The sequence below is a fragment of the Pocillopora damicornis genome, chromosome 1 (assembly GCF_964200805.1).
Source record: "Pocillopora damicornis chromosome 1, jaPocDami1.2, whole genome shotgun sequence".
Lineage (NCBI taxonomy): Eukaryota > Metazoa > Cnidaria > Anthozoa > Scleractinia > Pocilloporidae > Pocillopora > Pocillopora damicornis.
Window position 1 is genome coordinate 34615237 of NC_142670.1, and position 26403 is coordinate 34641639.

At 37.8% G+C, this 26403-nt stretch overlaps 3 protein-coding genes across 3 annotated transcripts; all 3 read left to right on the forward strand.

Moving 5' to 3' along the window:
- Nucleotides 1–1132: 1132 nt before the first annotated feature.
- On the forward strand, nt 1133–15428 carry LOC113686845 (uncharacterized). The gene is made up of 11 exons (XM_027204519.2): nt 1133–2819; nt 5680–7322; nt 7687–7735; nt 8528–8711; nt 9178–9524; nt 10168–10388; nt 10585–10892; nt 11280–11588; nt 12626–12779; nt 13219–13522; nt 14064–15428. Exons 1-11 carry the CDS (start codon nt 1178–1180, stop codon nt 14075–14077), a joined length of 5175 nt encoding a protein of 1724 aa, XP_027060320.2. The 5' UTR covers nt 1133–1177; the 3' UTR covers nt 14078–15428.
- A 3100-nt stretch (nt 15429–18528) lies between these two features.
- Nucleotides 18529–22101, forward strand: LOC113686838 (hepatocyte growth factor activator serine protease). The gene is made up of 5 exons (XM_027204510.2): nt 18529–18684; nt 20017–20154; nt 20302–20427; nt 20988–21112; nt 21990–22101. The coding sequence occupies exons 1-5, from the start codon at nt 18621–18623 to the stop codon at nt 21993–21995; spliced, it is 459 nt and encodes a 152-aa protein (XP_027060311.2). The 5' UTR covers nt 18529–18620; the 3' UTR covers nt 21996–22101.
- A 642-nt stretch (nt 22102–22743) lies between these two features.
- Nucleotides 22744–25935, forward strand: LOC113686840 (uncharacterized). Its single transcript, XM_089202806.1, has 4 exons — nt 22744–22887; nt 24173–24322; nt 25133–25276; nt 25856–25935. The coding sequence occupies exons 1-4, from the start codon at nt 22824–22826 to the stop codon at nt 25864–25866; spliced, it is 369 nt and encodes a 122-aa protein (XP_089058932.1). The 5' UTR covers nt 22744–22823; the 3' UTR covers nt 25867–25935.
- The last annotated feature ends 468 nt before the right edge of the window (nt 25936–26403 follow it).

The window sequence follows — 26403 nt, forward strand, 5'->3', positions numbered from 1 at the left end:
TGCGCAGAACTTAGATTGACACATTAAGCATTCTATCCCACCTCTACCTATTATGCAATGAGAATTAGCGCAAAAGAACCTGCTTTATTTCCCAGGTAAAGTTGATGAGATGACTGGACTAAATCCAAATAGGCATGTTTACAGTGCATCTTTGCCTTTTTTATTTTTATTTTTTGAGTGATGCTAGCTGTGAAATCGGAAATACTTATGTGTGACGCAGACGTGGTTTAATAAGTATTAGATTTACGACATGATATTCATGTAATGAACAACTAAGCAATGAAAGGAGGAGAGCAAGCGAGAGCCCCACGCTAAAACTCACGTATGGAGGCACTGCTGGAACGAGGGTGGATGTCAATATATTTGATAATTTTCTTAGCTATTGTACTCCGCTAGGATAACGTCTACGCGTGTATCCAGATTTATTTTTGTGCGTGTTTTGGCCTTTTTTTCCTCAATATCTTCTATTTGCAAGTGACTAAACTCCCTGCGACTAGAACAAGGCAAAATTCCTGTTTGAAAATAGACCAGCATTTGAGGCGGACTTCTTTCGAGGACTGTGAGGAAAATTCCCACTGCGGACAGGAAGCTAGCTAACGCATCAGGGCCCAGTTGTTCGAAGGCCGATGAGCGTTAACCCAGGGTTAAATTTTATTCTAGACTTCTATATTTCTCTGTTCAAAAGTCGTTTTAGGATAATTTCCCCATTTTTTTTTAAAGTGTTCAGTCATCAAATTGAAGAAAAAAAGAGTTATGCTGAATTTTTTTTTCCAAGCTTTCAGATATCTTAAATCAAATTAAATCAGATTTTACACTAAACCTTTAAAACGCTTTTCGGTGGCCAATTTGCGTTATCAACTCAGTCGATAAAACTAAATTACCATGTTATACTCTCTCAGCGACGCAGCCCACAATTTCTTTAGAAACTTGCCCCCTTTATCTAAAAGTAGACTGTCGCGGATAAAACCGAAAATCATGTCTTTTAATGTATCCCAATATGTTTTTCTAAAAAACTACCGAGACATAGAGAAAAATATATCTGATATAAAAAAAGTTGTGTTAACGGGAGACTGTCTTATTACTTCCGTTTGCGTGATGGGACGCGTAACTTTTCACTATGCAAATGTACGCCCATAGTATAATGGTCAGCAGTATCCTGATGTAATGTAAATCAAACATGGCGGCAGTTGAAACTGCACAGCTACAACAATTCTTCGAAAACATTTCTCTTAAGATTACCCCGGCAGAAACGGAAAATGTTGTGCATTCTTTAAAACGGATATATGGGGGGAAGTTTAAGTCGTTGGAAAGCCACGATCTGTTGAAATGTTTGCAACTTCTTGCTAAGCAAAGGTATGTAACTGAAAACAACCTGAAACTCGTAGAAGACTTCGTTGCTCCGAAATGCAGCCAACAAAAGGACATTGAGGAGGCACTGAAAAGTTTCAAGGCCTCTCGTCTGATGGAAGCTGATCCAAAAAAGGAATTAAAAGGACGGAGCGATGAAATCACGAAAATCAATAGAAAACTTGAATCAAAAGATATTGCACTTCTAAACTTGTTTGGGTCGTCCGGGATAGGAAAGACAGAGCTTGCAAAAGAAGTTTGTTCAAAATGGAAAGGGATTTCTCGTATTTTTGACCTGAGGAAGGCACAGGATATGACAGCGATCTATCACAACATGCTTCATTCTCTCGAACTAGCTGTTCCAGCCGGTCGTGTTGAGCAATTGCAAGAGTATGTTGTAGCAAAGGTTCAAGAGAAAGTGAAAGAGCTGAAAGATGGGGAACAGCCTGTTCTTTTTATGCTGGATAATGTGGACCAATTTACCGCAGGGAAAAAAGAAGAGGGGAAAAGGTTAAAAAAAGCATTCCTACACTTTTTAGAAGAACTTTTAGAAAGTGAAGAAAAAAGACTTCCTTTAAAACTGCTTCTTACTTCAAGCACTAAGTTAGAGGAGCTCAAAAAGATGGATGATTTTGAAGTTAAGTCTCTTGAGAGATCTTTTTCAGAGAAAATCCTCATCCCTGAGGGAATGACTGATGTAAAAACCCATCAGAAGGATCGTTTAATAAGCATTGCCAAAGGAATCCCTCTTATTTTGAAAGGACTGGCTGCTATCTTGAGACAGGAAAGAAAATCTGTTGATGATTTCATTGCAAGCGTCACTGCCTCTTCACAGCAATCTGAAGCAGAGGGAGATGCAAGAAGTAGTGTACTCACTTTTGAGCAAGAAGGAGTAGACATGGGTCAGATGTCAGTGATTCAAGAAATGTTTGATACACTTCCCACTGAAAGTTTAAGGGTATCTGCAGTAGTAATTTCCTTGTTTCATGGACCTTTCTCTGTGAAAATGGCTGCCAAAGTTCTTGGTTTTGATGAGGTGGAAGCCATTGCTCAGTTAGAGGGACTCGTAGCCGGTGAAATAATTTTTTTTGTTGATGAAGAAGCAAAAGAGAGGAAGTATGACATTCATCCACTATTACAAAAGTATGCTGATAGTATCAAGAGTCTTGAAGACTTTAATACTTCTTTCCTTGAGGCAAAGGAACGCTTCTATGAACTCTTCATGTACAGGATGAAGAAAATTGCAGAACTCATTGAGCCAGATTATGTCAGAGCATTCCATTTGTTTGAGAGTGACAAAGCCAACTATGAGTTCACTGTTGAGATCTCCTTGCAACCAGAATATTTCAGTGTTCCAGCTGAATTCCGTGAAAATGCCTTGATGGCATCCCTTTTCATTGCAATGCTGCATGAGAAACTGATCCCGGTCTTTGGTTCCTGGGCTGAGAAATGTGAAGATGATGGAAAATCAGGTACTTTTTCAATAAAAAATTCTAATTTATTTAGTAATTTTCCCTACTGTCTGCCATACTATTTTTACATGTATGATGTTAATATGGTGAATTTGATTTTAGATCAACTAATAATTCCCCAATTGATATTTTCTTTATTCTCATCACCTGTCTGCTTGATATGGTATTAACATTGTAGGGAGAAATTCTGTCTTGGTCACTCAATTGGGAGTTGAAGGGTTGATGCTTGAAAATTTTAAATTTCAATTAATATTACACAATGCATATTGATCTTTATAACATAGAAAGTTCTCTTATTTTCTCAAATGTGATTGATGCATAAGCTGCTTTATTTTTCCAATGATTATTATCTAATCTAAGTGTAATTGACAGACAGTTGACTGTAATCTGACAGTTAACCCTTTATCTCCAAGATCAAATTTGTAATTCTCCTGAATGTCAACCATACAATTCCTATAATGTTAGTTCAGAGAAGTTAGTATTGGATCAACTTATTATCCCCAAATTGACATTTTTCTTTATTCTTATCACTTATCTGGTTGACATTGTGTTGATGTTGTAAGGAGAAATTCTGTCTTGGTCACTCATGGGAGTTAAAGGGTTAAAGCTACCAATCAAACTAAGTCCACTCAGCTAAATTCATCAATCACAGAATTTGTTAAAATAACTGATAGCAACAACCACTTCCCTACAAATCTGGGAAATTTCCTAAAGGAAGGAATTTTTTACTTTAGAAAATGTCTCTCTGGGATATATTTTTCTCACAGTCAATTTTGACTTATTTCCACAGTAATCTTTTTTTCGGAAATTGCAATGGTTATGATAAATTGGTAACAGGACTTTGCCCAATTCTGTCTGTAATCATACTGGTAAAATAATTAACAAATCAGACTCCCTCTGCACAGTTGTCAGATTTTGTTAATACCTTGTATGATTACAGACTTAATCAAAACTATAACAAAACTCTTGAACTTGACTGGTTATGACCAGCTCAATCTGAGTACTAATAGGTAGTGTACATGGCATGCTTTTAATTGGACAGTGTAACAGGACTGTTAAGGGGTCAGTTAACACATCATGCCTGTCTAATTGCACAGTGTAACAGGACTGTTAAGGGGTCAGTTTACACATCATGCCTGTCTAATTGGACAGTGTAACAGGACTGTTAAGGGGTCAGTTAACACATCATGCCTGTCTAATTGGACAGTGTAATGGGACTGTTAAGGGGTCAGTTAACACATCATGCCTGTGTAATTGGACAGTGTAATAGGACTGTTAAGGGGTCAGTTAACACATCATGCCTGTCTAATTGGACAGTGTAATAGGACTGTTAAGGGGTCAGTTAACACATCATGCCTGTCTAATTGGACAGTGTAATAGGACTGTTAAGGGGTCAGTTAACACATCATGCCTGTCTAATTGGACAGTGTAATAGAACTGTTAAGGGGTCAGTTAACACATCATGCCTGTCTAATTGGACAGTGTAATAGGACTGTTAAGGGGTCAGTTAACACATCATGCCTGTTTAAGTGGACAGTGTAATAGGACTGTTAAGGGGTCAGTTAACACATCATGCCTGTCTAATTGGACAGTGTAATAGGACTGTTAAGGGGTCAGTTAACACATCATGCCTGTCTAATTGGATGGTGTAATAGGACTGTTAAGGGGTCAGTTAACACATCATGCCTGTCTAATTGGACAGTGTAATAGGACTGTTAAGGGGTCAGTTAACACATCATGCCTGTGTAATTGGACAGTGTAATAGGACTGTTAAGGGGTCAGTTAACACATCATGCCTGTGTAATTGGACAGTGTAATAGGACTGTTAAGGGGTCAGTTAACACATCATGCCTGTCTAATTGGACAGTGTAATAGGACTGTTAAGGGGTCAGTTAACACATCATGCCTGTCTAATTGGACAGTGTAATAGGACTGTTAAGGGGTCAGTTAACACATCATGCCTGTCTAATTGGACAGTGTAATAGGACTGTTAAGGGGTCAGTTAACACATCATGCCTGTGTAATTGGACAGTGTAATAGGACTGTTAAGGGGTCAGTTAACACATCATGCCTGTTTAAGTGGACAGTGTAATAGGACAGTTAAGGGGTCAGTTAACATGCATGCCTTTCTAAGTGGACAGAATGTGTCATGTGCACACGCTGTTGTTAACCCTTTAACTCCCATGAGTGACCAAGACAGAATTTCTCCTTACAATATCAATACAATATTGACCTGATAAATGATGAGAATAAAGGAAAATATCAATTTGGGGAAAATTAGTTGATCCAATACTAAATTCTCAGAACTAACATTATGAGAATTGTATGGTTGATAGTAAGGGGAATTACAAATTTGATCTGGGAGTTAAAGGGTTAATCACTAATAGAACAAATTGGACTCCACTTGGTCCTATCAACGTCATGAATTGGAATCCACTCGGTCCTGTTATCATTTTTTATTGGTGTTTACCTATTTCCATACCCCTATTTTCATACTTTCTGCTTCTATCAAAGTTTAATGCCCCATGAGTAGGTGATAGGTCTAACCATGGCTTTCTTCTAGATTGAGATGTTGGCAATTATGTTTAGTGTCAGAGTAAGGAATTGGCATGGCCCCCATCTTGAAAGGGTTAGGGAGCATTATACAGGGGACACTAAAGCAAAGGACTTCTAAGTTTTTCTGCTAAGAATCCATCAGTCATGATTGAGATTGAACCTCTTCTCTGGCATCTTTATTTGTGAGTTTGGAAAAGCCTCATAAGTCACGCCCTATTGAATTGCGTAGCCAAAGGGGCAGGAGTAGGGGTAGTTATGTTTGTTATTTTATTTCTAATTTGTTTGCTTAATCATCTTTACATAGGTTCCCTTGCTCGAGCACAGTTGAAGTCTTGGGAAGCCAGACAAGTTGCAGATGTTGTTGGGACTGAGAAAGCATTCAAAGTATTGAAAGAAGCTCTATTTTCAATGGAGAGAGTTGAAGACAAATCTAGCGAGTCCTTTAAGCTCACCAAAGGCCTTTACTTGCACACTGAAGGAGAAATTCTCTGGAGAAACAGAGACTATAAAAAAGCACTTGCAAGCTTGACGTTGTCCTTAACATTCTCTGAGCCGCTGCTGAAAGAACATACCGATCTTGCAAGGTGCTACAATGCAATTGGAAACTGTCATCTAAGTCTGAAACAGCCCACAAAAGCGCTCGAGTTCTTTGAAAAAGCCTACATGATGCAAGAGAAATTAGCAGCCTCTAAGAACCACTTCGACTTGCCAATGTACAAGCAACAGATTGGAGCGGCGTATGATCATGATGGCCTGAAAGATTATGAAAAGGCAGTTGAATGTTACAAAGATGCACTGGGACTGCTGGAAGATCTCAAACTCCTAGGTTGTTTGGATGAAGCACACTTCTGTAGAAATCTTGCAAATGTGCTTATGTTTCAAAAGAAATATTCAGAGGCAGTCAAACCTGCAGAAAGGGCTCTCAAGATTAGGATGGATCTTCTCAAAAATCATCCACTGACTGTGCGTAGCATTTTTCAGCGAGCGGTTCTTGAAGTTAATCTTGAACATCCAAAAGAAGCCTTGAAGTTCTTCCTTGCAGCATGGGAGATGGAAAAGTCACTCGGGGCAGGAAACCACAGTGAAGTATGGCGAAAGATTATTGAAGGTGTTAACGCTATGTGTTATCGCCTGAAAGAAAAACGACAATGGGAAAGATTTAGGAAAGATGCCTTCAGGTTTTGTCAGCGATTCTGGGGAGAACAGAAAGTATCTGCACAATTCACCTTCAATAAGTATAACAGAGAAATCATTGATGCGCTAAAAGAGTATGCTATTGATAAGAAAGACAAACTTGCAGTGCGTAAGGAACAACTTTGGTTCTACGAAGGGATTTGCAATGTCGACGAGAGAGAGTTTCACGAGACGTTTGAACTGGAAAACGATAACAATATCCTCCTTGATCTGTTGAAAGAACGAGATAGGCTCTTAACCGATGTTATACGCCTTTGTTCTGAACTTCACGAGCGTGAGAAGCTTGCAAAACACAAAGAACACAAGGTGGATTTGTACAAAATGTGTCTTGTTAAAGCGGGTTTTCTTGGTGACAAGGCAGATGGCTTGGACAAAGCGTCATTGAAGAGGAAGGTAGAGGAACTGTACAAAGAGATAGGAAAAGAACGAATCATCCTGGAATTTAGAGAGACATTGTTGGCTTCTTGGCAAATGCAGTGGGAAGAAGGAAAAACCAAAGAAAAGGCGGAGAAGATCGGCGTTGAAAGAGAAACGACAATCGATGGCATTCTCCAGTTGAGCAAAGAGCTGATGAAAGATACTGTGTACAAACAGTATGGACAAGAAGCGTTGAGTTTTTATGATGAATTATGGGAAGTAAAGCACGCTTCCTTGAAGAATCCCGAAATGAAGAGGTTCCTTCTTAAAGTAAAGGATTTGGCGTCGTCCATCGGTGATTACAGGAGTAAAAAACTTTATGAAGATGCATTAAAGGTAGGAGTTTACTCATGTGTCAAACAACCTTAAACGTCAATGCTGCACGATTTCTTGTACGCTTTTCTCAAAGACAGCGAAGGAGCTGTTCGTACTAGCTGGTTCTTTGCAGGTATTATTTACAATCTACTGGTTTTTGGAGAAATTCCACTTGGTACAAGTACCTTCGGCATCAAATTTACCTTACATAGTGAGACACCAATAACTTTTCAGCAAATATTTTTGCATCTATGTTTTTTTTAGTGACTTACAACTTTTAAATCAATGATTTGAAGAGGCAATTAAGAATACTTATATTTAGAAAAACTCAGTTGAGTTTGAAATATTGTTCCTTTCTTCATGAGTCTTTGTACTTTGTTTCCAGGCGCTGAATGAAACTGGGAAACATCCAGGGGCCATATTGAGACCAAAAGGTAACACGCTTAGTTTAGATAATAACATGATTTCAAGCGCAATTTGCTGTTAGTAGCAAGAGTAAATTTTTCAAAGACAACAAAACTGCAAGAGCCTGTAGGGCAAGTGCAAAAAGTCTTTGAAAAATTTGCAAGTGCTTATTACACCAATCTGCGAGAGAAATTATGTTATTATATGTGAATAATGTTCACGAAGAAACATTACAAAATGTCAAGACAAACGAAATTTTGAAAGCGTGCGCGCGCTATTTGTAATTTGCACTCGTGTTACATGACAATGCACTCGTTTTCAGCCAATCAGAAGCGCGTAATTTTTTCATGAATGTACATTATTGTTCTGTTATCTGAGTATTTACTTTACCCATAAGTAACTTCTGTTTTCCAGTATTGTATCTCAATTGGTTTTATATATTAAGATACCTTGAATGTTGTAGTATGAAATTCTGAAACAACATCGTGCTCATTTTTACTGAGCTTTATATCGACTTCTGCGAGTGTTATGACTTCGTTTGGAAATTGATAACAAAAGTACCTTGAGTCTTAAGTTTATCAGAATTCCAAGTCTTGTAAAAATTATTTTCTGATCTCTTCAAATAACAAAATATTAAGAGAACAATAGTGGAGAACAATTTGAATGTGTTGAATTCAGAGACATAGGGGTTCTTGCTTTATTCCAGAAATCTCGGCTTTTGTTTTTCAAAGATGCATTGCCACTGGTTCCAGTTGGACATGAAGCTGTATTTAGAACCTTGTCCCTCTGTTTCTACTTTTATTTATTTTGTTTTCCATTAGCTGCAAGTTCCACTTCTAAATCGAAGAGAGAAGAGAAGGATGATGAAGAGGAAAAAGAGGAAATTGAGATAGAACAGAAAGAGGAAGAGCTCGAAATTGGCTTAGAAGAAGAAACTGAGGTTGGAGCAGAGATGGAACCCTCTTCTGAAGGTGTTCACTCTGATGAGAGAAGCATCATTTTCAAGTAAAGCCATGTTACATGTATTATTTCAATAGACATTAGTATTTAGTTAAACAGCGGAAAGCGTTCAAAGTGCGCTCTGATTGGCTACTCAAACTCAGAATATCCTTTGCTATTCATCTCCAAGCAACTCGGATTAATTATATGGATGTGCGTGCTCTGATTGGTCGTCGTCTTTCGCTATACTCAGCCATTGGGAGAAACTTTATTGTCAGGGAAAAACTAAATGAGAAAGCGGGATGTTTGTAGCTTTTATCATTGTTTCAAGAGCTCACAGTGCACATAGCATCCCTTCAGTTCAGCGGGTGCTTTTCTCTATAACCTGAAGTTTAGAAAATTGTAAATATAAATGTTTCAATACCCTTACAACAAGAACACTGATGTAATATCATATTATGTTTATGATATACAACACCAAATGGTATACAAGGTGTGCAATTCACTAGATATTTTTTCTTTCAATTCACAGAGACACTGTAACAAAACAAGGTGGCCGCTGGGACTTGAGGAAGGCAGCAACTCACTTGGTATTTCCACGTGGTTTTGTTGCTGAGGACACTTTATTGACTCTTTTTCGATTGAAATCCTCACTGTGTTGTCCTCCTCTTCAGCCAAACGAAGCCATAGTCAGCAGTGTTCTTGAATTATCGGCAGACACTCCTGAAAGTCTACTATTCAATAAAGAAGTCACGCTTGGAATTTCGCACAGTGCGCTGGACCTTAAAGGATATGAAGTGGTGATTAAGACCTTGATAGACAGAGAGAGAAATGAATGGAAGGACGTCGAGCAAACAGTTGATTATAGATCTCTGTCAGGTAAGCATTGGAAGTCATCATGAATTAACCATGGTAACTTGTGTTCAAGCAATAAAGTGGCCTCTCTCAAAAATTGTTCAAAAGTCAACTTGTCAAAGCGTGTCGATCTTTAACAGTTTTGTCAATGTTCTCCGTTTATGTCGGTGGTTTTCTTCTCACCATTATTTCAGATAGTTTGATCAGTACACTTACCCACACTGTGTACAAGTGCATATTACTGTTTGAAAGGGAACCTTGCACTGCAATTTTTTGTTTCTGTAGGGAACGAACTGACTGTAAAACACAAACAGCAAACAGCAAACAAACAAACGTAAGAATATGTACCTTGATTCTCCCAGGGCGATTCTTATATAAATGTTGGTGATAGAGGACATCTGCCTGTAAACGACATTTTCAGGGAGAAGAACACACAATATACCGTCAATCTATTAGATCTTGTGGTTGTTGGTTCGCCAAACAGGTTCTTGTGGCGAAAGGTGGCTACTTATGAAAAAAGTGTTTGCTGGGGGGGGGGGGGGGGGGTCCCATTGGAAGAAGGAAGCTGGTTAGAGAACGAAGTAAGCGGTTTTTAATATACATGTAACAAAAGGATATCCCGTATTCACGATTTGTCAATTGACTGCCTAAAAATTATTTTTTGCAGATCTTCAGAGAGTCTATCACGATAATTTTCCTGACTATCTTCTTCCTGTTGCTGAAACGAAGATTATCCAGTGTTCTACCTTCGTTGTGGTTTGCCGTCTCAAGTCCTACATTTTTACGATAACATCAGAACCGTCTACCATCTCTTTGCCTGATTTCCCTTTGGTGAAGATTCATTTTCCACCAAATTCGGTCTCGTCCACTGAAGAATTCAGTGTCAGAGTAAGTTTTATGTAGGGAAGAAACAAATTCGACGATGCAGTTTCATTGGCTCAATATGTTCATCGTGTGAGTGGTCTTTTGTCTGTGGTGAATCATCTCGTCAGTAATTGTTGTTACAGTTGTGTTTAATAAATGTAATGTTATTAATATTTATCATCGACTGAGTGATTAACTGTTTAGTTCATGCAACTCTTAGGTACAAGAATATATTTGCAAGGAATTGAAAGGCGAGGAAACGCTGGCTGGCCCCATCATAAGAATATCTTGCAACAAGGAGATTAAGTTTCAAGAAGCTGTCACCGTCCAGCTGCCGTTGTCCTTGAGAGACACTGAGCAGGACGCTGAATCATTGGATATTTCTGATTTGTCCGTAGTCCGTGCTCGAGTCCTGTTTCAACCATCTAATGGTACACAGCGAGAGTGGACTGAAATCACAGATCTTCTCGATTCCCCTCCGTGGCTGGATGGGTTTGTTATCAAATTCAGCGTGAGACACTTCTCAGGGTACGTCAGTGCATCTCTTTACTTCTTTACTTTTTGCCTACCACATCTGTCCCACTCTAAGTGGTACCTTTTCACATTTTTAGTGTATAAGCATTTTTGTGGAAAACCTGTTTGGTAGCCAAGGCTGTTAGATGTGAATCAACTGCAAAACATTTGAATGAACAGATTGAATATTGTATTAAGTCATTTTAGCAGTGTTGAGATTCTCGTCCTCTTTTAAATCTTTACTGTTTTTCAATTTTGTTTCGTTTTCCTGTTGTGTATGCTTTCGTTTTTGGTTTGCGTTTTCGTTTATTTGGTAGAATGTCATAAGAAATCTTGATTGTACAATTTTGAGGAACGTGTATTGACATTGGACTGTGTTCCTTTCCCCTTTTTTCTCGAAAGATTTTGGACCTGGCTCGCATCACCATTAACCCAAATTGCCCGTGCATGGAATACGGAGAGTGTACGGCATTCAGTCGTTTTCACAGCTACTGTTCCAGTTTTTACCAGACTTAACACCGATGTAGATCTGCTTTTGTACTGCAGTCCAAATGACAAGAAAAGAGAACACATCGATGATGAGAAGATGGTTTGGTTGATAGAAGAAAGTGCATGGCACAGCATGGTCACTGATGATCAAGCTTACGTCTTCCTTTCAGGGGATGCAGCGCAAGTAGTCAATAAGGAACGACTCAAGAATTTTTTTCTCAGGTAAATTTAAAATAGGTTTGCTGAGTGTCTGTTAAGTGCTTATATAGAAAGAGACAGACACTACGCCATGGAACGAATGGCTTTCCAAGAAATCTCCGCCTTGTTAAGTCCTTACTACAAAATAGGTTGTAAACGACTATGAATGTATGAAAGTCATAGACTTGAACTGCGGATAAAGATGTGAATTTGAACCCATGATCTCTGCGGTGCAGCGCTCTACCATCTGAGCTTACAAGCCAACTGGGAGCTGGTCATTCAACATAATGACCAGCTCCCAGTTGGTTTGTTAGCTCAGTTGGTAGAGCGCTGCACCGGTATCGCAGAGGTTATGGGTTCAAATCCCATACAGGCCTGAATTTTGTTCAGGCCTTATATCCACTACTGCTCAAGTAGTGTTCATTACTGCGAAAATTGCTAATATATTCAAAACAGATTGTCTTCATTCACATGATCTCTCTCTAAAATGAAGATAATTTTCTATTGGTATCATTTTCTAGCACGTATATTTTTATTCCACTCAAGTAAACATTGCTTTTCACGCTCCCTAATTGGCCAGCTCCTAGTTGACTAAATAAATAAATGACTTGGGACAAAGTTTGGGTTGGCGACACAAATCAAATGAAGTTGTTTAATCTTCCCAGCCTAATATTGTAGAGCAAATGTCCAAGTTACCGATTGCTGTCGAGAATTATGAAAGTGTCGTTTTAGGACGAAGAATAACTTAAATTGAAGGAACAACGCCCCCGTAGTTAAGCTAGTTCAGTTCTGTTAATATACCAAAAAACTGGTTGGAAATATAACTCCTGACTCGAGATTTTGTCTTTTCAGCTGCTCAGAGGTGAATGGTACTTGCTGATCACCTCCGAACCAGCCAATCAGCGCGTTCGAAAAGCATTATTTATGTGTGTGGTTATACTTATTATCTAATTAGAATCCAATGAAGGAATTTCTTTAGTGAAAAACTGATGGAGAAAATGAAGCGAAAATCTTCGACTATTTCCAGTTATCCCTGTCTTTGAATGCTGCTATTTCTACAGGTTTGATAGAGAAGCTTCTAATTTTAGACGTCTGGCGGTACACGTGGTAAACAAAGGCGTCCTAACAATAGAGTTCTACAAAAGTAAAGATCGGAGTGATGGAAATATGATTGGTGTACTGGATATGAAACTGCCTCCCGCGCTGGACCTTGCGGTGAGTATCTTTAGTCAGCGCAGTACAATATCATTTGTTGGTTATAGCTGTCCCGATCTCCTCCCCTTGCCACTCTCTGGAACAAACTAGGACCTTACACAAATATCTCTACAAAGAGTACAAACAGTTCAGAGCCACTTTAATTTTCAAATATATGGGTGGATCAGAACCATTGGTACATACTTTTTTATTCAACTTAACAGAAAGGTGATTGTTGATATGTTGGTTGCAATTCGTTTTTGACTTTTAAAGCACATAAAGGGCTGTGACTAACATGCTGAGTAATAATTGGACATTCTTTTCACAAAATTCTCTGGGGAACACATGAAAAAATATGGTAGCTTTGATTTGTTAAAAAAAGTGTTTCAATAATAAAGAAAACATTCTGAGCTACTATTGGGTAAGGTGACTGTTGAAGTGTAAAATGCTTAACTTGCAGAGTACTCCTGTGAAGTTTCTAGGCATTCCCGTAGATGACAGAATGCTTCACGAAGCTCCTTTGGCCGAAATCCTGGCAGCATGTAACGGGGTGTTAGAGAAAATAGGCCGGTGGGATATTCATGAAAGTCATTTGCGAAGCAACCTCGATGAATTTCGCAAAAAATGTAGTTTCTACGGAGCTCTTGCGAGCTTACCCGTAGAGCATCAACGAGAGTGCTGTGATGCAATTATTAGCTTTCTGAGGGAGCATAGACGAACCGGTTTCGAAGGCTTTAAACACATCGAAGAATATCTTATTCATGGTAAGTATGTAAAGCAATTAACTTTTTTTTTCCCATTTATATATCAGTAATTTACCTTCTATAATACTTCCGAAGCTTCGTTAGAAAGTTAAAACTCACGGGAAACTTTTTAAAGACATGATTCGACATGACTCATGCCATTCTAGTTTATTGTGTTGTATCCGTTGACTATGTTTTTGCACGCTACAGTCGACATATCTGCAAAAGACAAACGGCAATCACTTTTAAAATGAACCTCGTTTATTCTTTCATTTGTTGCTGAATCCATCTGCGTTTGCTCTAGACTCACACACACGTAGCTTTTGACCACACTAGCGCACTCTTTTTCTTAACTGTTTTATGTGTTTTCCGGTTTGTGTTATATCCAGATAAGGGCCTTTTTTTCCCGGCCTTTCCACGGTACTCCATTCTGTAAATTGTAGCATTCGGGTTTTTAATTAAGAAATGTCACGGCAAATTTGCTGACACCAATCTGCTTACTCCTTAGAAGCGATCCCAGCTTGCTATTACATAACCTACATTTTTTTTTTAATTTCCTTAGCAAAAGATGCCTAATAACTATCAATAAAAGCTTACGTCGCGAATTTTTTGAGAAGCTTTGAGAATGGTCTTTATAAATTAAAAATCAAGAAACGTATAATCGATGCCATAAGAAGAGAAGTGGATGATGACGAGGTTTGCTGCAGAGCAGCGCTCAGAAAATTGTACGAGAAAAGTGGATCCTGAGCTACAAAAGTGAGGAAAGGAAGGTTTATGTTGTGACTTACGAGTAGGAGTTTTAGTTATGTGAACGAGAAATTAATCTTGTTTACCGAACTAATGTTCCACCAAAAGAGAGAAGTTTAATTTCTTAATATAATTAAAGCGACTGTAAAAGTAAAAAGGACTCAGTTGAAAGGGTAAGCAATCTTCTCACAATAGGATACAGAGATTAAAATATTTGCACGACCAAAGAGGGTTAGACATTTGGTGAAGAAGAACTTGCTTCATCAAAAGTAAAAAGACACTTGCCGGTTAAAATTACACGACTTTCTTTGCGTGCGTCGCTAAAATGCAAAGGGTAGAAGAGAAGAAAGTCAAATTGAAGTGCAAAGGACGAAGAACTTGCGAAAAGAAAAATAAGTTGAAAGGGAGAAAAAAGAGTGACGAACGACTCCTGAGATTTGACATTTCCTCTCCCTCCCCCTCACGGTAGATCCTATCGACACTTTGTTTTCCTTATCACCTTCTCCTTTGCGCTTCAGTTGAGACAAAAGAACTTTACTACATAAGGTAAAAAAACGTATTATAAATGAATTCGAAAATAATCCTTCATTCTGTTACTTATTGGCATCCTTCAGTTGAGACAAAAGAACTTTACTATATAAGGTAAAAAAATGTATTATAAATGAATTCGAAAAGAATCCTTCATTCTGTTACTTATTGGCATCCTTCAGTTGAGACAAAAGAACTTTACTATATAAGGTAAAAAAATGTATTTTAAATGAATTCGAAAAGAATCCTTCATTCTGTTACTTATTGGCATCCTTCAGTTGAGACAAAAGAACTTTACTATATAAGGTAAAAAAACGTATTATACATGAATTCGAAAAGAATCCTTCATTCTGTTACTTATATTAACGTTGCTTTAAATATTGTGCTGCTATAGCATAGCCTTTTCTTTTCAATCCTTACTTTCAGTTTTTTTAAATTCTCATTTTTTATCTCTATTGTTGTCAATATAAGTTCATATATTCGGCTTTGAGTCGGTTATTTAAATTATTTATATCATTTTATAGTTGAAAATGTATTTTGGGATACTTTATTTTTAAATGGAAAAAAGTTCAAATGAACCTTTGTAAATAGTAGTTTACAAATTATTTTACATAGAAGAAAGAGAAGAGTAAAGACAATTTTTATGATGAAATCTACATTGTATCTTTTTGGTCAATTTTCATCGATACGCACACTTCCAAGAAACATTGGGCTTAGTATTTTACGATGACGGGAAAAAGGCCCTGTATTGCGCAGGTTATTTATTTTCTTTTTAGCACGAACTGTACACGGAGTGTTTCAACTTCTGGACAGCATTAATTTTCATGTAAAAAACCTAATGATAACACTACCCACAAATTTAGGGGGCTAATTTCGCTATATCCAGAATGCATTTTTTTCTGAGGAGATGTACTTCTAGTTCAGGAAAGTTTGCAAATCTGTCATATCGCGCGTTTTCAGGCACAGAATCAAACAAAGAGCGTTAATCATTGGTTGCCATGAAACTGCACTTTCGCATTTGTATGAGGTGAGTGACAAGCCAAATAATGGACGTGGCGCGTTTTTGTTCCTCCTTTTGTTCTGGGTGATCGTACAAATGCGAATGTTTGGGAAGAAACATTAGCTTTTCGGAGACACTTTTCTAGTTTTCTTCATTACAAGGGGTGAATTTTGGTCGACTTTGTTTGAAAAAGAGTTACTTAACGGACACAATAAAACAAATAGGAAAAGAGAAAAACAAAACAAACGCACGAGAAAAACGAAGGTTGGACTCCCCAACAACGATCTTCATCATCACGAGAAAAGCGTTTCCTCGCAATGATGAACTCTGCTGCGGTGATTTCACTTTTTGTTGCCGGAGTTATGATTAAAAAGAACGAACGTATGGCGGATCAATATCAGTATCTGGGCAACTGCCCACCTACCCCTCCCCTAACCCAACAACAGTCTATTGAAAACAAGTTAGCGTTAATGTTGGGTTAGGGGAGGGGTAGGTGGGCAGTTGCCCAGATACTGATATTGATCCCGTATGGCCATAAGACTAGAGGAAGAAAATATCGACAGCACCGAGATGGGCGCGAACATATTCCGAGGAAAGGAACTGATCATACCTTTCATATAACTTTTCACCAGCCTTATCTCGAATAACAGCTCAAGGAGTGTTTTGCCTGAATGAAGCACGATTCGATATTCTTTTCTTAAAACATAAAGCCAAAAGTTACCTAGACTGGCACTGCACTGTACTAGAATCCGTCGAATAAATTGGCGCCGTAAATGAGCAAAGAAAGTAAATAATACTTATAAAACCGTATTGTCGAACACGATCTACATAACTCAAGTTGTCCAAACGCGATAATCAGCTGGATAGAATTGTGCTCCCTTTGTCACCAGGTACCTTACACTGCACGAATTTAAGCTAAACAGAGACTGATTTTGAGCTAAACAAAGACTATCGTGGCTTCTGAAACACGAATAATGAAGACCAGAATATTTGATATTTTAAAGGAGAAATTTGTTTTCCCCACATTAGCAATTTTCCGTTCATGATTTAACCACCATTTTGAGGATCAAAGGACAACAAAGGTTTTTAAAAATGCTTTCCAAAGTAGGATTTTGAAAATACCCGTTTATTCAACGGCTAAGGAGTATTTCCTCTCCATCTCGAAGCTTTTGGTTCTCATTCTTTTTTTTAACAGAAAAATGGATGAAAATGGGAAAACAATAAATGGATGTACAAAGACATCATTCGTCCAAGCAAAATCTGGCGCCTAATAGATAGTTTTGTGCGTCTCTATCATTGATATTGCATCTCACAAAAGTTTTACATTTTATTAAAAGTTGTAGTGTCAGTGATGGTGGATTCGCACATTCAATCATGAAAATAAAAAATCGTAAAAAGATTAATTGTCAAGTCGTTATTATGCACCAGCTTTGAACACATACAATCAAAAGAAAATTACCGGCCATTTTCGTTAATTTTCGATTAGAACTAGACACGGAACAAATGCTACATTGATTTCTCTAGTTTATCTATCAATTTCTTAATAACGACAACGTGATTAGTTAAAGTGTTTTAAGAAATGAAACAAAGCGAAAAATAATTTTTCCTTTTATTCGTGTTCGTCATATTCACCGAACAAATGAATTCACTTAGAGTGTGAAAAAGTGACAGCTTCTACGAAAATTAATTAGAAGAGAACAAAGCTGTTTCATTCATTCTATTATCAATTTCATCCCCAAAATGGTGGAAATATGAGAAAGCACCTGTTCTTACCGCGCGTGGAGGTAAAGACCTAGAAATTGGCTGAGAGATGACGAAATAAAGTGAAAATTAATAGTTCGTGTAGTGTGATCGTCCGGGTGAGTGTAGTTCTGAAAAGAACTGTTGTTGGTGACTGACGTTTCGACTATCTGTGCGGTAGTCATCTTGACTCTGAAGATGACTACCGCACAGATAGTCGAAACGTCAGTCACCAACAACAGTTCTTTTCAGAACTACACTCATCCGGACGATCACACAACACGAACTACTGATACTCCTGGGTTCAAACCATTTACTTTAGTGACAATTAAATTAATATAAATCCCGTTCAAACCAAACAGTAAAAAAAAAATTCATTGTATGAAGATAAAGACCTGGAAATTGGCCAAGAAGTGATGAAAAGCGCGCAATAATGAGCCTATCAGTTGTGTAAAATGATAGTTGAATTAATATAAAGCACGTTCAAACCAAACAGACAAAATCATTATTGAACAGTTATCGATAAGTTATTAATTAAAGGCCAAAAGAGGCACCTGTTTGTTTCTTAACGCGCTTGGAGTTGAGTTTTTCTGAAAACAAAATAGACATACTGCGTATTATTTTACTTGAGCAATCAATTCTTGAACTGGGCCTTTCCTCAACACACAATGCGATCGTACCCAGAAGGGTTGATTATTGTTGAGTGTCGCGACTGATGAATTTTTGTCATCTCCTATCAGGTACTTATTCACTGCCGGTGCATGTTTGAAAGTCGTCATTTTTAAAAAAAAATAAGTTATGATTAAAAAAGAAATGAAAAGATTTGTGACCTGAGTTCAGAGTATGAAGAAAGTCATTTCGAATTGATGTTACTGTAATAAAACTGACCTGTTTCGACAAGACTGTGATGTCCTTTTGTATGAACACATTTTCGTCGAATGAGCGTCGCATCAAGGCATCAAAATGCGGCCTTATTCCGAGGCATCTCATGTTTTTTTAATTGCTCATCTCAGTCGAAACACTTTAAGGGGGCGGTGCTTAATAGGGTATAAACGCTTGAACAACAAAGAGATACCAGTTTAACGATCCAGCGAGCGAAGCAAGATGCATTGCCTTACGATAATTATTGCTCTTCTTGTCTTTGGAGAATGTCGAGTTCTTGTGCAAGGTAAGAGTACAAGAAATAACTCAGTTCATCAAGGTTTTTTTTTTGGCTTTATTTTGAATTAATATCGGCTGAAATTTTCTTGAATACGTTACCTGTCTCAAATGTGGATCCTATTTAGTTGATTGGGCCGGAAGTATGTTCCCTGAGTCACTATAATTGTTTGTCGGTTTTCGGATAAGTATTGGGAGAGAGACCAACGGATGGAATTAGATCTTAATAACTTTTCCTAACAAAGAATGAATGTGGCGTGCATAGTAGATACATTTTTTTGTCTACTTTTTCTAATCTAGCATCTCTAACGGAGACAACGGCAACGTTTTCGCACTGGGTGCGTGCTTGGTCTGACTGTCGCAAAAGTCATGATCAGCGTGAGGCTTGGGGAAAGCTAAAGCAATACCCCATACCTTATTTACCTATGATGAATAACAATATCCAGGGCAGAATATTCTACTATTTTGTCAAATTTGTTTACTCAGTCTTCTCGTTTCATATTTTATTCTTTTCTAAGTATCACTTACAGATGCTAAAGATAGCCAAGAGTTTAGTTTAGCTGCAAGAAAAACGAGGACGAAAGAAACAAATTGTGTTTTAATTAGCGATCAACGATATCATGTGTACAGTCAGTGTATTATAATTGTTTTCATTAGTCTCGAGTGGTCCAAAAAAATCTATGAAAGAAAACAATTCGCGTGAAGATTTCAAAGGAGTTCCGCTCAGGAGTTACATCATAGCCTTGATAAGCTAAGGAGAATCAAGAAAATGAAAATTCTAAATTCTTCATACTGAGAAATAACATGTATAATATCTTTTACCATGCTATCCTGTCGTTGCAAAAATTTCTAAAACGAACAGTTCTCTTGAGTTGCTTGAAATCGCGAATTTTTAAGGTACACTTCCGAGTGTAACAAACTGATCATAATGAAACTTCCTTAGAAAAAAAGTCGCCTCGGTGCTATAACCAATTTTTTAGACCCTCATTTGCTTCAAAAATTTCTATTTGCGAATAAAACAGTTATTTGCAATGTGCTTAAATATTCTCTTACTGTTTTCTTTTTTAATGGCGAAAATAGCACAAAGTAAAATAGTCATAAATCACGCATTAAACATGAAAAACTTGTGACGCCCAACGAACCAAATTAATCAGTTCGAACTCAACATATCAATTTTGAAGGTTCGTAAATACAGTACAAAGAAGCGGGAATTTGTTTCGTACAGTAACAGCGTGCGTAAGAGAGAAAAACTGAAGATTTTGCTAACTATCTTGTATCAAGCAAGTACAAATTATCTTTGAACAACATCTAACTGATATTTATCTTGTCTTGACATGTGTAGGTTCTTCAATCAGAAGAACAGTTAGCCCTTGTTTTTCAAAACCATGCCTGAATGGAGGTCAATGCCGAGTGTCTCGGAAGGACTTAGATTATATCTGCCTGTGCCCTGAAGGTTTTCACGGAAAAAATTGCCAAGAAGGTAAACGCTATCGAGTCATACGTGTCTCTTGCTAAGGAGAAACGAAACGAGTGGAGACAAGTCAGGAATAAAAGGTTCTTCGGTCATTTAATTGAACTCCTTTCCTCTCTGTGATATCTACTGTTTTCCTTTGATTTATTAATGCAGAAACAGGAGTAGAAACTTGCAAAGACACCAACGAGGTCCAATGTCCTATTTGGGCTGATAAAGGCGATTGCGAAACAAACCCGCACTGGATGAAAGTAAAGTGTCAGAAAAGCTGCAACACTTGTGGTAATAACCATTTGCTTTAAGGCATGATTAAGAGTTGTAATATGCTCCAAATCCTAAAGAAAAGTAATACGGTAGTAATTTGATGACCTTCGAAACATTGGTGGCTGCAGGATCACGGTGTCAAGTCAAAAGAACCCATGAAAACCTAAAAGGACGTAAAAAATCTAAATTATAGGTTGTAAAAATTCCTTTTATTTCGAATATAAAATATTGCGAAAAACCAGCTCTCAGCTCCGTTTTTAGGGTTACTTTTGAAAGGAAAAAATACTGATGCACAAGGGCAACGCGATGTCTTTTAATTTCTTTTTATACATTACAAAGCAAAACAATTAAAAAAAAAGAAAAGCAAGAGTGTAAATGCAAACAAACAAATTAAAGCAAGCAATCAAATGACTGAACAAGAAAATTTGCATGAAAGTGCTGAGGGCTATGGAAATGAACTTGTGACAATGTCAAGGGGAGTTTTCTTTAATTTCGTAATTTTTTTTTTTTGGTCGTTAACGTTGTTTTTTATTTGTTGTTGTTGTTGTGATACGCGTAACCCGTTTTTTTCTTGCCAGGGTGCGCAGACTCGAACGTCCAATGTCCCGAATGGGCTAAACTTGATGAATGCTTTAATAACCCGCAATGGATGAAGCGTAACTGTAGGTTTAGCTGTGAGCAGTGCCAAGAGCCGCAGATAGAGGTAAGGCTTTGATGACCCCTTTTTTCATTGCTTAGCCTGGTAGCTGGATATGATGAAAATTCCTGACAGCCAGTAGTCTTGATTATCCATTTAATCTATTTGAAAGACTTGGCTACAAAATGACCAACAAAAAGTATCATCATTACCTGAACTCATTAAGCTTTCATCAGAAACAGATATCTTTCAATCTAGAAATTAGGTCAGGGTTTTAAACATTTTTACTAAATAGATGGCTTAACAAAGCCGTTTAGTTCTGAAATAGTTTTACAGGATGATACTTAAAATATCCCCTATAGGCAGATACTAAAATGTGTTACTTAGTTTCGCAAGTATGTGAAAATGTTCCGAGAGGCGCCATGGAATTTGACCCTCCTATACGAACTGTTGGTGTTTGTTGCGGTTTAACGCATCAAAATAAAAGCGGACTGAAACCCCGTTTAGAGTTCGTTAATTGGCTCCAGGAAAAGCGCTTGTTTTCACAAAAGCCTAAAAAAAATTAGAAAAGCTGAAACATGGCTCACCCCCCTACAAGATGAATAATAACTTTAGAACCGATGAAAAAAGATGTGGGTAGATTCTCGAGGGTTTAGAAAATTTAATTGAAGAATTACCTGGGTCGCCATTCTATTGAATGTTGATTAAATACACAAGTTGGAACTAAGGAAATTTCGAGAATTCAATATCAGCTAGCCAAACTTCAATTAACAAAAAACATGACTTTTTTGGTGTCGTTGTTTATTCTAATAGAATGCCAGTTCAGCTATATCTTTAGCTCTAATGATGATAATAATAACAATAATAATAATAATAATAATAATAATAATGTTGTGCATATCAAACTCAGCACATCACTTCCATTTTGTCTCTTTATTGATAGGCTTGAGTAACAAAGGAAAGAAAGACTTCACAGGAAAACTTTTTCGCAGTATAGAGGCCGAGCTAAAAAGTATATTTGTAGAATCATCAATAAAATTGATTATTCTCATGCATCTCAGTGTGCGTCCGCTGTTATCTATTCATCTATGCTTATTTTTTTGAACGCAATTGTCCGTTTTAAGATAATCCCAGTGTGCTGCTGGAAGTGCGAAGGGGTTTCATAACCCGGGTAACCCATAATTTTCTTCAGCAATCTAATTTAAAACCGAGCTTTTAACATAATATTCATTGGCCTTGAGCGAGCACAATTTATCAAATACGATTTTCATCTTCGAGTGTTGGTGTATTCATATTGACATGCGGAAACGTGAAGAACCGTTTATGATGTCGATAGAAATAACATATTTAGTTCAAAGTCAAGAGAGAGAGAGAAAGAGACAGAGGGGCAGAGATATATAAAAAGAGTTGAATTCAACCTTGGTAATTTCGTGGATTATAAAGAAAAATACATATATAATGAAATCCTCATGAAAAGTAAAACTGTTTTAAGAATTGCGATTATTTTGTTTATGCATTGGTGACGCTCCCTGATAATATCCTAGCAATAACTATACAATGCAAATGAAATTAATGGTTATCAAACTGTGAAGTTTTTTTTTTCATTGAGACTAACTGAGACATAATTTGGCCTACACTAATAAATCATTATTACTCGTCCTGATGGCGCCATGTGTATTAAAAAGCGTGAGCTGTCTTTGGAGGGTCAGTCACTCATAACTATTGCGGCTTGAAGTAACCTATTGCCAATATCTGAAGGTAAAAAACGAACAAAAGGATGTATTACGTTGTAATAGTCTTTGCTCTCGTTTGCTCAGGAGGATTTCAAGCTGTGGTGAAAGGTACGAGCGCGATTAAATGTTCTCTTTACAAAATGAATGACGCAGTTTACATTTTTAGAGATACAACTGACCAGTGCTTCGATGTTTCCTCAAAGTACACGCCTTTTTGCTTGTTATACTACTTTGTTTGTTTTGTTTGTTTTTCTATTCCCATCATAAACACTTTGTTGTGCATTTTGCCACCTAAAATGGAGATTTTGGTGGCTTATATGTATTTTAGGTAATTTAGTGTTAACAACTGAGTTGAAAACGTAAATTAGCCATCGTAAAGGACAAAAAGCTGACGTTTCGAGCGTTAGCCCTTCGTCAGAGCGATTGCACAGCACGTGCGGTTTTTGTAACTTTGTAAATTTCTTTACCGTCCTTTGCGAAACAACAACGTTTAATCACTAAAATTGGTGTGGTCTGACAACAGAACCCCCCACCTCAAATTGTTTGAGTTTCCATTTGGAATTCAACGCTGCTTCCATACGTTATGTTTAAGTTGGGGTGTGGCACCGTCAGAGAAGGTTAACACATTTAGCCACTCGCAAAATTTATAACTGATGAAAATTAATTTTTATAATCAACGTCTCCCCAGGTGTTGCCTTCCTGGCTGCTTCAGGTCCTTTAGAATGCCCAGTAACAAAACTCCATTGGTTTTCCTCCTTTCTAATCCATCCCTCAGTTATTTCAAAGATTTGACGTTCATAGTCATTACTTTGTGCGTGCCGAAGCTTTGCCACATTTGTCTCCTATGTCCATCTTAATCTCTTAAGCCGGCGACACACCTGGTGATTTTATACGCCAATGGCGGCGATCGGCGGAAGTTGCCAGGTGTGCGCGGTGCGGCCATTGCGATATTCGCCGATAGCGGTGATCAAATTTCTCTCCATCAGCGAATAAAATCACCAAGTGTGTCGCCGGCTTTACTGATTTTTGTTTGCGTTTCTCTTTACACTTGCGAATTCGAACTGATAGTTTTATCAATGTGTCACATGAGAGGTAATTTTGGCTCTAGAAATTTGCAAATGACCAGAATGATAAAGAATTTAAATTTTTTGTATTTTTATGAATAGCCTCTCAGCTTCTCGGTGAAGCTTTTGAATAAAACGGTAAGACGACCCTAGCATACTTTTAAAGATGAAAAAAATCGATAACTCTCCCTGGTGAAATATTCAGTTGCAATGTACTGAACCCATTTTGTTTTAGCCTCAAAACAGTTCATGGATCAATTCATGGACGCTGGAAACACCCTTTGTGGTAGAAATATGAGTTTAAGGCCATTGTACTTCTCCCTGTGTAGGTTCTTCGATCAGGAAACAAGACAACCCTTGTTATCCAGGACTGTGTAAGAACGGTGGCGTATGTCGTGCTAAAACACCTGATGAAGGATATGGTTATTACTGTTTGTGTATTGAAGGTTTCGGAGGAGATCATTGTGAAATACGTACAGGTAAATGGACGGGGGAAATATTATGTACTTATTGACTGAGTGGGAGGGTCGGACAGGAAAATATTTGGTTCCGTGCGTCTTGAACGAGTACCAAATATTTTCCCGTGCGACCTGACCTAATCCAGTCAATAGGCATTTTTCATTTGGCAACTGACTCAGTTTTGACAAGTTTATCACATCTTTGGTATTGAACATTTTGAAAAGTTTGATTTTGCTCACTTAGGACGGGAATAAGTGCGCGAGAAAACCACGAAAATGATTCTACAACAAAATTTTTCCTGTTTTCAAGTCAGAACAAGAAAAAAATTCATCGAAAAACCTGACTCATTTTTTTCATTTTTGTTTACTGCTGTCACCCACTTGCAACAACAGTGAACAAGGAATTTTTTTGAAATTTTACAACAACGCCATGCAAGTGCGTTAGGCCGGACGGCTTTTTACGGACCGGTTCACGTTAACCCGTTCGGCCTTACACATGTTTGCTTTCACTATGGTTTTCTATGGGATTTCGCGGGCTTGGCCGAACGGGTATATGATAATTATGATGATCACAAACATCATAACTCGATTCATCGTTATATAAATTAGTGTCATGATAAATTTTACCTGATCTCCTTATAGGGCTCTGTGATATACCCTCGTTTGCAGTTAACTGGTAGTCAATTCTCTAAAGTTCCCCTTTTACACTCTGTTTCACCACCTCGTTCTCTCTTAGACCCCTCCCCCCCAGTAGGAGATGACTGGTCCCTAATGAATCGCAGCTCTGTGTCGGGAAACGAGCCAACGATCTTACCATCTCTCCTTGTGCAGGTACACCCATCGTAAAGAGAAACAGCCCTTGTTTCTCAAGACCATGCATGAATGGAGGCGTTTGTCGAGCTAAAACGCCTGATGAGGGCTTTGGATATTACTGTCTGTGCCCTGAGGGCTTCAGAGGGAAGAATTGCCAAGAAGGTAAACTTAGCGTGCAGCAAATGTCATAAAAACATCCAAAGAATCATCGCTTTTCTCGAACGACAGATAGCTGTACTCTATTACAACTTATGGAGGCACGTGGCGTTTCACGCATGCGTGTCAGCTCTATTCGCATTTTTCACGAAGGTCCAAAGTTAGCTTATCAGCGATTTCTGGAAAATCATGTGAAAATTTTTTCCACATACACTTCTTCACAGACTTTACCACCTAAAATCCATCTTACGTGAAATAGCTGAGACGATTGATCTCATGTCGAGAAGTATTATAGCCTGCGAGCATGCAGGCTATAATACTGCACGCTCATTATTGACGCATAAGCACAAGCGTTTCATTTCCTGCGGGGGAGTATAAAACCTTGAACAAAGCCAGCCAGCGAGAATTCTAGAGGGCGTCTAACACTCTTTATTGTTACCACTCGTCTCATATCTTCCTGCGGGCGGAGAAACACGCGCACTTAAGGGACTTTTATTCATTATATCACATCAATCTAATTCAGTATTGATTTAATTCCTTGTGACATTATGCGTCAGGTTTACCGATCTTTTTATTAATTGACAGGTGGAAAGTAAAGAATATGGACACATCTTGAGAAGCAAATTAAAGAAATCTTTGCTCCTAAATAAAATTTGTCTTGGAAATGAGCGTTCTTTCTTTAGTTGATCATAAAAAGTGGTAACAAAATATTTCTTTAAATTTTAAATGCCAAATTTCAAATTACAGTAATAAATAACTCCCACACAATGCCTCGAGTAGCAAATTGAAGAATAACTGTGACACTAGCCCAACGAATTTTCAAGTCGAAGCATTTTGTATTCTGAATATGATATATGAAAAAAAATATGTGAACTGCGAATCAATTAATGAATGAAAGTGATCATTGCAGTAATGAAAATAAGACCTGAAAAAAAATTCAGGTCTGTAAAGAATTTGAACCCATGACCTCTGCGATACCAGTGCAGCGCTTCACCAACTGAACTAACAAGCCAACTGGGAGTTGATCATTATTTTGGTCCGTAATAAACCCGTGAAGCGATGAATTAATGACTGCGAGCATATGAAAATCATATATGTGAACCACAGATTAAGAAATGAATGAAAGCGGTCAT

What these genes read in the sequence shown, in the direction of transcription:
- LOC113686845 (XM_027204519.2), top strand. Translation starts at nt 1,178, where the DNA reads ATGGCGGCAGTTGAAACTGCACAGCTACAACAATTCTTCGAAAACATT. An exon ending in TGAAGATGATGGAAAATCAG is followed by an intron (nt 2,820 to 5,679) that starts GTACTTTTTCAA and finishes ATCTTTACATAG; the next exon opens with GTTCCCTTGCTCGAGCACAG. An exon ending in TTTATGAAGATGCATTAAAG is followed by an intron (nt 7,323 to 7,686) that starts GTAGGAGTTTAC and finishes CTTTGTTTCCAG; the next exon opens with GCGCTGAATGAAACTGGGAA.
- LOC113686840 (XM_089202806.1), top strand. Translation starts at nt 22,824, where the DNA reads ATGTATTACGTTGTAATAGTCTTTGCTCTCGTTTGCTCAGGAGGATTT. An exon ending in ATTTCAAGCTGTGGTGAAAG is followed by an intron (nt 22,888 to 24,172) that starts GTACGAGCGCGA and finishes CTCCCTGTGTAG; the next exon opens with GTTCTTCGATCAGGAAACAA. An exon ending in TCATTGTGAAATACGTACAG is followed by an intron (nt 24,323 to 25,132) that starts GTAAATGGACGG and finishes CTCCTTGTGCAG; the next exon opens with GTACACCCATCGTAAAGAGA.
- LOC113686838 (XM_027204510.2), top strand. Translation starts at nt 18,621, where the DNA reads ATGCATTGCCTTACGATAATTATTGCTCTTCTTGTCTTTGGAGAATGT. An exon ending in ATGTCGAGTTCTTGTGCAAG is followed by an intron (nt 18,685 to 20,016) that starts GTAAGAGTACAA and finishes TGACATGTGTAG; the next exon opens with GTTCTTCAATCAGAAGAACA. An exon ending in GAAAAGCTGCAACACTTGTG is followed by an intron (nt 20,428 to 20,987) that starts GTAATAACCATT and finishes TTTTCTTGCCAG; the next exon opens with GGTGCGCAGACTCGAACGTC.